Source organism: Saccopteryx bilineata, chromosome 4 (genome assembly GCF_036850765.1).
Source record: "Saccopteryx bilineata isolate mSacBil1 chromosome 4, mSacBil1_pri_phased_curated, whole genome shotgun sequence".
Classification (NCBI taxonomy): domain Eukaryota; kingdom Metazoa; phylum Chordata; class Mammalia; order Chiroptera; family Emballonuridae; genus Saccopteryx; species Saccopteryx bilineata.
In genome coordinates this window covers 255,834,975-255,848,965 of record NC_089493.1, presented here as the reverse complement: position 1 = coordinate 255,848,965, position 13,991 = coordinate 255,834,975, and the positions used below count along the sequence as shown (strand labels likewise).

Here is a 13,991-nt window from a genome sequence, read left to right as displayed (position 1 = left end):
CACTTAAAAATGAAGCCCTAGGCCTGACCTGTGATGGCGCAGTGGATAAAGCGTCAACCTGGAATGCTAAGGTCGCCGGTTCAAAACCCTGGTTTCCCTGGTCAAGGCACATATGGAAGTTGATGCTTCCTGCTCCTCCCCCCCTTTCTCTCTCTCTCTCTCTCTCTCTCTCTCTCTCTCTCCCCTCTCTAAAGTGAATAAATTCTAAAAAAAAAACAAAACAACTCTTAAAAAAAAAATGAAGCCCTACCTGCTGTATGAGTGAACTGCTTCACAGTCTTAAGTCTCAAATCTTTTGAATGTCAAAACAGGGCAAAATAATCTTCAGACTGGGCCTGGGCAACCATGCGTCCCAAAAAAATGTTAGCAAAGATAACAAGAAAGCACTTATTATGACTACTAAATTGATGACTACTGGACTAAATTTAAAAAGTTTAAAATTAATATCACTATTACTTTACCTGCATCAATAGAAATGCCTTCCTTCTGTTGATGTTTCCCTTCCTTTTCACATAAATACCCATTTCATCTCCTAATCGGAACATTATTTGGGCTTCCACATGAATTTATAACACCCAAATGACTATTCTTATTGATTTCAATAAACGTGTTGCCTCTCACTTTAAAAGGCCTTTTATTTTTACATTAACACTGCCAATACTGCCCAGTTATTGTTTACTAGAAAAGTCAGTGTTGAGTTTGAAGTGACTCAATAATTAGCCTCTGTGAATAGTCCTCATGGAACAACTACAAGAGCATTTTTAAAGAATTTGAAAAAATGCAAATTTAATGAAAACTGAAGTGGAATCTGCTCTGATGTGTTACAATTGAGAGTGAGGAAAATCTATGTGGGGCAGGAAAAATTTTACTGGGCAAATTTACAAAACTTCTGAAAATGTTAAGATAACTACAGTCACTGTTTATACTTTATATATTTCAACAGCAGGGATTTTGTGGAAAATATTTAAGTATGTCATGTTATTGAACTTGTAAAGCCAATGGTGCATTTCATTTACTCTTGTAATTTTAATCATCATTACTTCCATGAAGCTTTGTCAGAAATAGAAACTAAATATCCTGACTTGCTCAATGGACACAGCAGTTTGACAGCTCAGCGACAAGACTAAGGTTTTCCTGAATGAGGAACACCCTCACTTTTTATTAATGAAAACTGACTGGCTTTGGAAATTAGCTTGGACTGCATATTAGATAATGTTTCTTACTGAAATCAACTTGGAATTGTAAGACAAAGCAACACTTGCATGTGAAACTTACACTGAACAAAGTCATTATGATGACAACTAATGCTGTTTAAATTACAAGTAATGTCAAGCTGCTTTATATACTTCACCTGCTGGCAAGTGAAAATGAGCAGCAACTCCATTTTCCCACATGGATTTGCAATGGATATATTTTCCAAAGTTAACTACAGTTCCAGCTGTATTTTTGGATCTCAATGCAAGTACAAAGGAAATTTCCACATTTCAAAAATCTAACCATAAAATTGATGAGCATCTATCCTTCAATAGGAAGTAATTAATCTGCAATAGAATGATATGCCAAAAGGCAGATATCTAATGGAATTCTATAACTGCATTCCAAATTATGAATATGCTCAATTAAAATTATATAAAGATTTGTGTTTAGTAGTAGCTATCTGTATGAAGATATTTCCAAAGATGAAATACATAAAATTGTATCACAGATCAGAACACTCATTTGCAATTGATTTTAAACTCCACAATATTATTCCCTCAAAATAATTCAATTGTTATTAGTAGACCTGTATTACAAAAAAACTTGTATTACAACGTAAATATACTGCTCACAAAAATTAGATCAGGAAATGTGCAGATGCTCCGTACTTTCAGCCTTTTGTACAGTGCATTTTCACCAAAGAAATAAAAGTTGGTTTTGCATCTCATTTGCATAATTGAACAACTTTCTTTGACTTGTCCGTTTGCTTTTCTGATGTTCTTGTTTAATAAAAATAAATCAAATGCTTTTTTTATCGCTTCATATTCATTTTGGAATATCCCCTAATTTTTGTGAGCAGTAAACATGTTAAATCTCATCAATTCAAAATTAATAGAATTTTTTTTCTTTCTCATTACACAAGTATATAAAAGCCTCAATTTTGCCTTTGGCCCACAGTCCAAAGTGTTTACCCCCAAAAAGTTTTCCAACCCCAAGTCTGGTGCAGTGCAGGAGTGTTTTTCCAATTAAGTGAAATCACAGACATCTAGATATCCCTATAAACCATCATGCTTTCTAACAGAACCATGTCATAGCCCAGCAATATTATCTAATTTTTTTTAAGCAAGGGGCAGAGAAAGTGAGGGATAAGGACAGATAGGAAGGGAGAGAGATGAGAAACATCAACTCATAGTTGTAGCACTTTAGTTCTTCATTGATTGCTTTCCTATATGTGCCTTGACTGGGAGGCTCCAGCCAAGCCAATGACCCCTTGCTCAAACCAGTGACCTTGGGTTTCAAGCCAGCGACCTTTGGGCTCAAGCTAGCAACCACAGGGTCATGACTATGATCCCACGCTCAAACTGGTGACCGTGGGCTCAAGCTGGTGAGCCTGTAGTCAAGCCGATAAACCTGCGCTCAAGCCGGCAACCACTGGGTTTGAACCTGGATCCTCAGCATCCCAGGCCGATGCTCCATCCACTGCATCACCACCTGGTCAGGTCTGATTTTTTTTCTATATTTAGTCCTTTCTTTGGCTATGACCCATGTATTCTTATGAGTAAATTTCCTAAGAAAATAACATGTGACTCTCTATTACAGCTTGGCAGAGAAGAAAACTAGTTGAACATCAGCAAAGTTTTATATTCTATTATTTCTACTCTTGTAGAAAACTTTTAACTCTATTAATCCAACTCTATCACAAAATCCTTTAGTTAAAAACTAAACAAAAACAAAAACACATCAAATAATTTATGACCTTCTTTCCAGAGTCCAAACGTTTTTCAAATATATTCACTCAAAGTGATTTCTAGTAACATCTTCAGATTAGTAAAAGTCTCAATAATAATAATAATGTTTTCTAATTTAGAACAATGTAATCTGCATCTACGCTTTATTTTCCTCATCATGACAAGCTACCTATTGATTCTGCCCATGCTTTATCCATTCACTCACCTTCTGATGGTAACACTCTCGTTTCCTTCTGGGTACCAGTCCTCTACCTCATTTCTCAGTTCAGTGTGTTCCCTCAAAGCGGGAGACCAGCATTCCCCTGCTCATTGTAATTGGCTTGGGTGGGCATATGAACCAATGAAGGAATAAATGTTGTTAGTCTTAGGATTTTGTTGGAACTGCCAGGTGAAACTGCCCTTCTTTTGGCCGTAGAGAAGTCTGAAGAGGCTGGGTGGCTATTTTACCATCACACATGAAAAGTCTCCCGGACAATGAAAACATCAGGTTGGAAAGCAAAACGGAGAGATGGAGAAACATAGATTCCTGACTTTGCACCAGGATCGAGCATGCCGGAAGCCAGCTCTACCATTTGACTTTCTAGCTTAGTGGGCTAGTGCATTAGCCAAGTCAGTTTTCTATCACTTGCAATTCAAAGGGTGCTCACTAATGCAACCATGCAATCACTCACATTGAACCCCAATCATAAAGCAGATTGTTCTAGACAGGGTCTTTAACCATTACATTTTATCTCCAGATCTTTCCATTGTTCCTCAATACTGGGGTTTAGTGTGTGTTGCTTTGCCTATCTTACCTGTAGCAGCTTTTAGTAAGCAGAGCAGCATTAATACCACTGTGTGAAACCCCCTAAAGCACCCAGAACAATGATACACTGTGAGATACTGTCACAAAGATATGCTCTCCATCTGGATGACAGTCATTCACTTAGAGTTGGATTAGTAATTTCATTTCCGGGAACAGAATAGAATTTAAAGAAATAAAACAATTCTGTTTATTATCCTTTGTTTATTAGTGGCATTAATTTTAATTTGTTGCTCCATTAAGTAGTTCATAGAAGTGTTAAAAAATTTTGTTTAAACTTTCATTGAAGAAAGCTTAGATACGTCCTGGTATGAGCTCTTCACTAGGGCTTCCAACAAAGTAAAACAAAAACAAAAGCATATTCCTAATGCTCTGTTTCTCCCATATACTACACTCAATGAACTGAATTTTCAAAATTCTTACCTCAAATTAGTGAGTAGCATTATTTTATCCATGATTAGAGAAAAGGGGAAAGAGCAAGTTTAAAAAAACTACCTTTATTTTTTATTTCTTTTTCAGTTACATACTTTTAAACAGGGATGTGTTTCATTCAGACATTCAGGCAATGTAGACTTCATTAGTGTTGACAGAAAAGAAGCATAAAAATGCAAAACGTTGTTGGCTTAACCTGAACATACCTGCATTACCTATTATTGACCAGTTTGTGTTGCCAAAAGATTCCTTGGCATTAAAATGGAGCACTTAAAAATATTGCTAAAAAGCAAATGTCTACACACCGGTCTTTGCAGCAAATAAGGGTATTTATACTTTTAAAATATTTTAAGTCCATAATTGGATTAATATACACACCTTCTTATGTATAAGGAGTTCAGATCATATAAACACTGTACAGTCCAAAAACCCTACTGAGAATAAAACTAAATAGGCTTATGATAAGAAATACAGATATCACATGTATTTACAAATATCATAGACACACAAATTTGGTCAAATACTGTAAAGAAAGAAGTGGTTTCACATTATAATGGCCAAAACATCCATCTACCTTGCTCAAAGCAAACAAAAATAACTCAGTATGTGACTCTTGTAGTTTAAGACATTATGACAGTATACAAATAGATAGAATGGAAACTGCTGACCAAATTATACAGCAAACATTTTCTAGGCTGAGTGTAGGTCTTTAAAATCAAGAACTTGAAACGATCATTCATAGAATTCAGAGCAACAATGATAAACAAAGTCCATATTTGCGGTATTCATATGGGTGCCTAATTCACCAAAAACAATGCATCAAACTTTTGGCTAATAAGAAAAATAAATTACAAAGTACAATTAAATCCCTGTAAATGCAATAATGAAGTCAAAAATGTAGATTTGTTTACTTTAATTACACATTTTAAATGTTACCTTGAGACAATAAAAATAAATAAGCACGCCTGGCGGCACGCACTTGAAGACAAACGGGGGGGGGGGGGGGGGGGGGGCGCATGGAAGGAGTAAGCGACAACTCTAGAAGAGAAAGGTGAATGTGATTTTCAAACATAATTCTCTTTCTAGCCAGTCCTTTTCTTTTAACTCTGCTTAAAAATTCTGGCTGGAAGAATGTGACGAGAGCAAACCTGTCTTCATGGCTTAAAACAAAGCACACTTGAACATGGAATGGGTTTCCTTCTTTACAGAACCGTAACTTTGTTCAGACGCAGGCACTTTAAAGACTACGGGCAAAGCACCTGACCCATCCTCTCCAAAATAGTTTTCAATCATCAAAATCAGGCTAAAAAAGTCGGAACAGTCCAAAGATCTAGCAAAGTGGAAGAGACTAATGTGCACAGGGGGCAATAAAGTGACCCAGTTTTTATTACCAGAGATCTTTTTTTATCAAAGAGCAAATATTTAATAAACAGACACCACTGAACGGCACGTCCGAAGCTGCCTGCTGAGGAAGGATGTGGGCATTCAGCAGTGGGTGTCAGTGGGTCTCCTTTGACTTCAACCTTGTACGTTGCAATCAGATTCACATTTATTTCTTCTCCTTAGTGTATTTTTAAAAAAACTCTCACATATCTCATTTCTCAAAGTATTCATCTCTTCTTGTCTAACATACATTATCTGGAAGCATAGTTATATTACACAAATATTTTTGCATCTTTTAAAACAAGCGCTTTTGCCACTTGGGCAGCACTGTACTTCACATAGTGGTGCGACACAAGCAGAGTTCTTGTTTACCGTGTCACTCTTGACTCGTGTGACCACCACCATCTGCCAATCCCACAGAGCTTTGTCCTCAGTACCTCTGGGCAGCGACTGTACCATGATTTCACAGAGAGAATGTTAGTATGACTCATGAAGAGCAGTACCATCAGTAATGCTGATATCAATGCAGACGTCACACCAAAAATGAACTTCTCAAGGAATTAGGTCTTTAAATATTTGGGCAATTCTGTTTTCTTTGTTGTGTTATCCACTGGGGAGAAATTTGCTATTTGATGATGCTCTTATAGAAGTTATAAAGAACCAGATTAGCTATATAACTGGCTGACGTTTAAGATACTGTACTGCTTTCTACGGCAGGAGGAGAGCTTCTGAAAAATGTTCTACAGAAAGAACTGTTTTCATCAATACTACCTCATTGGTCCATTCCATTCACTGATGGGCAAAGCACTTGTGTTTTGACAAAACTTTAAAGCTTCCACAAAAGTTAAATTAGAAAAAAAAAAATGAATGTAAGACAACCACAAAATGAAGTCCGAAAGTATGACATTTTTGTTTCTGAGAGTGAGTCCTTGAAAATATATGTGGTCACTACAGAGATGATTTTAATCACAAGACAGAAGATGAACACATAAGCAACTCCCCATGATCTGTCTGCGTCCAGAGTCATTTGTGGCGCTGTATGGTTTTCCTTTTCCTTCGTTTGAAAAAACAGCAGCACCTGCAGATGGAGGGAAACACTTCTTTTATTATAAAAGTACTAAAATGTCACAAAGTAAGGCTGACTCTACCATATTAGTTTAAATGATCACAAAAAAGCAACAGGCTAGTGCAAGATAAACAGTGAACATGCCAATGAAGCAAAAATATTAGTGAACCTATGGCAGAGTTGTTACTATTGTTTTATCAATGTGCCTTTTAGGAACAGCAAGACAGTCTAAGCAACATTAAATGAGTCACTAGACATGCTTTCATAAAACACATCCTAGGAATCCTAACTGACCTATCACATTATTCTGGATGCTCATTAATTTCTGGCCATGACATGCTTTCATAAAACACATCCTATGAATTCTCCCCCTTTCTTCCCGGCATTTATATATGATTGTTGAAGCCACTGTTAGAAAAGCCATCATGATCCTAATATTGGGGATTTCATTTTTACTAAGAATTAGTTTCGATTCCAAAAATAAAGAGTAATCCCAAATACACTCTTCAGCAAACATTTCCCATCACATTTACAAACTGGAAGAGAGAAATACATTAAATAGAATAAAAATTGGCAATTTTTAATTTAAGGGTTAAAGAAAATGAAGTTTATCATGTTGTTTTAATTAAGGTAAAAATTAATGTTAACATTTAAAATAGCACAATCAAGGTGATTCAGTGTTATATTTGAAAACTGATTCAATTTTGTAGTATATGAAGGAAATACATTGTTTTTTATTCCTAGGTGGAAAACAAACAGAGATGATCCCTAAAAGAACTAGTTTTTCACATGGAAAAGTCTCAGTCAGGGAAGACAAAACACATGCAAACACATGCAGAGCAATGCTGAGGCTGGTGGGAACTAACAGTCACTGACTAGTAATCAACAAAACAAAACAAAACAATACACATATATGTATATATAAAAGTCTGGTGTTCCTTTAACTAAAAATTTGACTTTTCCCCCTGCCACACTTAAAATAAATTCAACCTCTCCAATCTATCAGAATATAAAGATGACAGGCCACCACATAAAAAGGGCCTCCCTCTGTTCCCTCACTGAAGTCCTGGGGTGGGGTGGGGGGTGTACACGTGTACATCATATTTTGTAATAAAAGACATAGTTATACATGGTGATTCCATCAACAAAATGCTGCTAATTCAAAGCCTCATATGGTGACCTTAAAAAGATATTCTTGTAATTCTTATCAGTCCACCTTCATAAAAAGGATATTAACTCAACACTTTCAAATTCCCATAATATAGACTGTGTAGTTTCATGTGATCTACCTGGCAAAAGACTATGGAAGATAAAATAATTGCTAGATATTGCTTATATCTTTTGGTAAACAGAAATATATTCTATCCAGTTAAATCACATAATCTCTCTACCTACATTATCAAAAATAACTTCAGATCCTTTATTGTGATTTATGCCATAATTATAAAATCTCTGTGGGCATTCAAAACCAAATTACACACTGCATTTTTTAAGTGCACTCAAATAGCACTTAATGACTAGACCATGAAATGTGAATTAATTCAAAATTGTAGGTATCATCTGAAAAAGATTCAACTAGAAATATGTATAGTTATCAATCTTTATAAATTTTTCTTTTATTGAGGTGACTACCAGAAAAAACAGAAATAAATTAGTCAATCAAAGGCTTTAAAAAGAGCTTCCATAGCCCTGGCCAGTTGGCTCAGTGGTAGAGCACTGGCCCAGCATGTGGAAGTCCCAGGTTCAATTCCCAGCCAGGTCACACAGGAGAAGCACCCATCTGCTTCTCCACCCTTCCCCCTCTCCTTTCTCTGTCTCTCTCTTCCCCTCCCGCAGCCAAGGTTCCATTGGCGCCAAGTTGAGGATGGCTCTATGGCCTCTGCCTCAGGCGCTAGAATGGCTCTGGTTGCAACAGAGCGATGCCCCAGATGGGCAGAGCATCGCCCCCTAGTGGATTTGCCAGTGGATCCTGGTTGAGCACATGTGGGAGTCTGCCTCTCTGCCTCCTCACTTCTCACTTCAGAAAAATACAAAAATAAAAAAAGAGCTTCCACTATAAAAGAAGAATCTAAGGACTTCCTGGATTAAAAAAAAAGAGTCAAAGATATTTGTAACTGTCAGCTACCTAATACCTTCTCAAATTGGTTATATAAATTTTCTAAACTAAAAAGCAAAATAAAATATTCTTCAAGTGGTAGAGTGTCAGCCTGGCATGTAGATGTCCCGGGTTCAATTCCCAGTCAGGGAACATGGGAGAAGCACCCATCTGCTTCTGCACCCCTGCCCCTCTCTCTTACTCTCTTCTCCTCCCCTCCTGCAGCCAAGGCTCAATTAGAGCAAGCTGGCCCTAGGCGCTGAGAATGGCTCCATGGCCTTGGCCTCAGGCACTAAAGGGGCTCCAGTTGCAACAGAGCAATGCCCCAGATGGGCAGAGCATTGCCCCCTAGTGGGCTTGTCGGGTGGATCCCGGTCAGGGCACATGTGGGAGTCTCTCTCTGCTTCCCCTCCTCTCACTATAATAAAATTTTTTTTAAAATTTGGTATTTAGAAGAAACAGGTCAAATACTTAGAATATTAAATTATAGCAGATGATCATATTTCAATGGAAACTTGTTTAATATCAAGTCTACTAATAATGTTCTCTCTTCCAAAATGTCACTTGACTATTCAAATTCCAAAACACATTCTCTAAAACTATTTCTACTGAAAAAGTGTTTTAAGGTACATACAAGCTTCTGGAATGGGGAATTTAATGTAATACATGCTTTGATGAATAAGTCCAAGTCCTAGATTTTCCATACTTGTATGAGCAATTCAGTTTGCTCCTTTTATATCTTTAGAACCGTTAATGTGCTTTCAGATCTGAGAGATGAGTTCTTCCTGTTTTTTAGGTAACCTTCCCTTCAATTGTGTAAGAACTATTGAATCAAAAGAAACTCCCTCAAATTTGAGAATAAATAATATTTTCAAATTAGTAATAATTTTACAAGGATTTTAAATTCAAAATAAATCTAAAGAAGGTACCTATTGTTATTGGAAATAAACCCCACTAAATAGAGTACATCCCTAAACTAGATTTGCGAAAGTAAAACTGGAGTGCTATTAAACTGACTACCACCAGAGAGCAGCATTGCTTTGTGTGATAAAAATTCATTTTAACTACAGAGAAAAGAGATGCTCTCAAGATATGATATACTTAAAGAAGTTAAAAAGAAAATTAGCATTTAAACTTGTGGTTGATTTCTTAAAGTCATTACCAAAACTGCTGGTTTATAGTCTTGGTATTAGTAAGTTAGGTTTTATTTCAAGTGTCTCTTGTCCCTGAGTACGACTCAACCTAAAACATTGTGCTCCCATACCACACTCTGTCACATGACTGTTTTTATCTCTCAGTACTTAGAACTCATCTAAATTTCTCTTATTCACTTATTATCTGCCTCCACACAGAATGTAAGCTTCATAAGATCTTGCTCACAGATACATCTCACAATTGGGCAAAGTTGTTACCCATTAAATACTACTGAATGAATATGTGATTTACCTCATAAATGCAACTTCTAAAGTAGGAATCTAATCTAGTCAAGATTCTATAGCATATTCTAAAGTTAGAGTTCTTACCCATGGGCTGCGCGCCCTGTGAAACGTCAAAAAATGCAGATTTTAGTGCCTGTGGGAGCTTTTTTGAAGGAAAAAAAACTGGCTTGCACTATACTCTTAAAAGAGTCCAAGTCTCAAGAAGCGCTGCTTTCTCCATGCAACTGCCAGGTCACACTCCTGCCTCTCATGCCCAGTGAGGCCATGGCCTGGATGCTATGAGCTGATGCGGAGTGGACATCATGCTATCAATTTATATGAATGCAGGCAAACGAGTAAAAAGACACAATGTTATTTTATCACTTGGTACAGTTCAAAGGGGAAAAAAGTTATTGGTAATGATAACTGGAAATAATAGCAAAGATTCTAGGATTTAGCACATACATTAGTTCTCACAGATGATGTGAGCAAGTTATTTATATCAACAAATTCAATTATCTAGTCTTAGAAAATTATTTACATCTTTAAAATGTTAAATATATTTTCTGCACTTGCTGCTCAGTGGTTACATTTTCTTATACGTAGTTGGTACCTCGTGGGGTTCTGAGATCTAGACTACTGACGACTACTTGGGGAAGCTGATTAAGCTCACCAGACATTTAAGTCATATTCTTGTCAACACTTCTCTTTTTCTTGGCTCTTTCTTGACCACTCCTTATGTGGTTCCAGTAAGCGAATGCTCTCACAAGTCATGTTCATGCTACTGACGAGACCATAAGTGGCTATCTAAAAGCTTTGAAGTCACACCTCTACCTTAAATTCTTTGGAAATAAATGTGAAGTTCTGCTTCTGATTAATTATAAGGTTGCTGCTTTAAATACTGTTTAGGTAGGAAACAGGGAACCATAATGGATCAAAGTCCTAAAATATGTAGAAAACATACGAGTAAGGGCCAAGGCATTGCTACTGACATTACACCACATTTCCTCTTTAGTTGCTATCTTTGTCTTCATCTAGAATTTGGCTTGTTTTCTTGAATTACGTCATATACTTCTTTCTCACAATCTACCCAGAAACTGACGCACGTTTCAGTTTGGCTCTGAAGTTCTTATCTGTCCCCTCTACAATGACTCACTGGCTCACCCCTTGGTGACAGACTCTTGCTAACCTGCCAGATCCTGCCCAGTTAGAGCTACAGAACCTAGCTTCTCCTTATCTGAGCTGATGAGTATACAGAAAATACCTTTTATGAAGTCTAATCTTTAATTCTTTGACAAAGGATTTTTCCCTTTAAATTTATACCTGATAGGTAATTTCCTATCTCTCAGTCTCCTGATGTTAAAAATGATGAACTGTGAGTTAACCAAGCAGAGTTCAGATCAGAAAGCAAAAGCACCCACACAACTATGTGAACTATGGTATCTAGGAACCTGCACACCCATCCTCATCTTCAATGTCTTCCCCTCCACCCACATGCAATCAGTCCCCAAGTCTGAAATGCCTTTCAGATGTTTCCCATTGTCTTATGCTGGCTTAGGTTAGAACTTGTTGTCTCCACTGCCAAGAGCTAGTCTAAGTCCCCTCACTCTTCAATCTGTCATTCAGAATTACCCCATCATAAATACAGGGTTGGGACAGTAGGCTTATAATTTTGAGTATGCAAAACACAGTTCATCCTTATATTATTATTAATTAATTACTCTATTGTATTCCATCTGAACAACCATAAACCTGCTTTTGCTCCACCCAGTATGGCATACCTTTTCCTCTTACATCTCAGCAATGGTTCCACACCATCTTAAAATTTGGTTCCAACCTATTTCCCCTCTCCCCTCAGTCTCATCATCCATTGCCTTTTCAGGTAACCTAAACTATGCAAGGAATGAAGGAAGATCTGCAATCTGATGAATCCCAGGAAGTGACATAAACCTCAAAACTGTTGCAAAATTAATTTCCTAAGGTTCAATCTGATTATATTCTTTCTTGGCTTAAAACACACAGCTTTCATTCTTGTACTGAGAAAGATAATGTTCCATTTTTTTAACCCTGGCTACCAAGTTCCTTTGAGATGGGATACGAGCATATCGCTGCTCCATCCCAGTTCCCATTAAGGTACTGACACACTGTCTAGCTTCACAGGTTACTCCTCAAACTTGCCCCATTCTTTCTTTGCTCCACATTGTTGCTCAGCCTCTTCTGACTTCTACCCATCAACTTTGCCAGATCATACTTATCTTTGAGAATAACCACAAATGTATCCTTGCCCATAAAGTCTTCTCTGATCTTCCCAGATAGAAGTGAGTAGTGCAGTCTCTGAACTCCAACAACACTGTATGCTATATAGCTAATCCTATAATAACTGTATTAGACCCATGATTCTCAATGTTTGTTGTTTCTTAGAATCAGCTTAGAAGCTTTTTATAAATACTGGTAACCAGACCACACCACAGACCAATTAAATCAGAAACTCTGATAGTGCAGCCTAAGTAGTATCAGATTTTTAAAACTCCCCAGAAGATTGTGAGATGAAGCCAGAATGGAGAACCACTATGTAAAAGTCACTGGCAGACTTCCTCTCTTCTCTAACGGAACGTAAGGCATTGATTGCTCTTCATAACTACCACATTACCAAACACAACAGTTCAGTAAATGTTAGAAATGGAAAGAAAAGAATAAAAAAGAAAAAAAGATGATTTCACAGTACTTGAAAAAAAAAACTAAACTAAAGGAAGCCTTGTTTTAATTCCTGGAAGGAATGATGAGCGTGCTATTATTTGTATCATTTGCCTTGAAAAATAATTCTCAACTACAGTAAAAAAGGAAAAATCTCATGACTAATGAAGGAATCCCTTTATACTTGGGGGAAGAGAATATTTTCCATCATTCAGAAATCATATATTTCTCCATGAGGTATCATTCTAGGTACCTTTAGACACTAAAGTGTCCTCTGTAAGATATATTTTAATTAATGGGATGGGGTGAAAGGGATCTCTGCCAATCACAGGGAAGAAGAAAGAAAGGAAATTTGAAAGAAATTCTGAAAGGGAATTCTAAACAGGTTCCTAGCTACCTATAAAATGGTGAGAAAGAGAAGAAGAGCATAAGATGAAATTTAGAAAAAAGAAATCATACTCCCACTTAATCACAGACTAAAAAAATATGAGAAACACAATAGTAAACTTGCAGGAATGTTATAATAACTCTGACAGAAGTAAAGACAAGGTTGTATGTATTTTCAACTAGTGAAGAGTTAGACAAGTTTTGAGGATTTCTATAACCTATCTGGAGTAAAGCTTTACTGAAATCATGGATTGCTATCCATTTTTTAAAATAACTGCTTTATTAAGATATAATTCACATGTCATAAAATTCACCCCTTTAAAGTATATGATTCAGTGGTTTTTAAACATTGCAGCCATATTCACCACTATTGAACTTCAAAACATTTTCTTCACCCTATAAAGAAACCACACTGCCTATTAGCAGACACTCCCATCTTCCTCTTCCCTGCCCTAGGCAATCACTGTCTACTTTCCGTCTCTATAGATTTGCCTTTTCTGGACATTTCGATAAATGGAATTATATAATATATGGCCTTTGTGTCTACTTCTTTCTTTTAGCATACTGTTTTCAATTTCATTTTTTTATACTACCAACTAATAGTCCATTATATGGGTATACTACATTATTTATAGTCAATTATTTAGTAATAATTTATTGAGGCATACTGTTTTAGGCATTGGGAGGTCTAAAGACGAAAAAGGTCTTGTTTTCAAGAACTTTAAAAAGTTCCAAGAAGAGAAGTGGGAAATTGATAAAGAGAATAATA

The 13,991-nt window shown here is 36.6% G+C and overlaps 1 protein-coding gene across 9 annotated transcripts in view; it reads right to left on the bottom strand.

Annotated features, from left to right (window-relative positions):
• Nucleotides 1–4,228: 4,228 nt before the first annotated feature.
• Nucleotides 4,229–13,991, bottom strand: part of CSNK1G3 (casein kinase 1 gamma 3) — a 106,449-nt gene continuing 96,686 nt past the window's right edge. For all 9 annotated transcript variants that reach the window (XM_066274202.1, XM_066274205.1, XM_066274204.1 and 6 more), the window contains one exon: nt 4,229–6,640. In XM_066274202.1, coding sequence (XP_066130299.1) covers nt 6,586–6,640 — 55 coding nt within the window. In that variant the 3' untranslated portion in view covers nt 4,229–6,585. The remainder of the gene's footprint in view (nt 6,641–13,991) is intronic.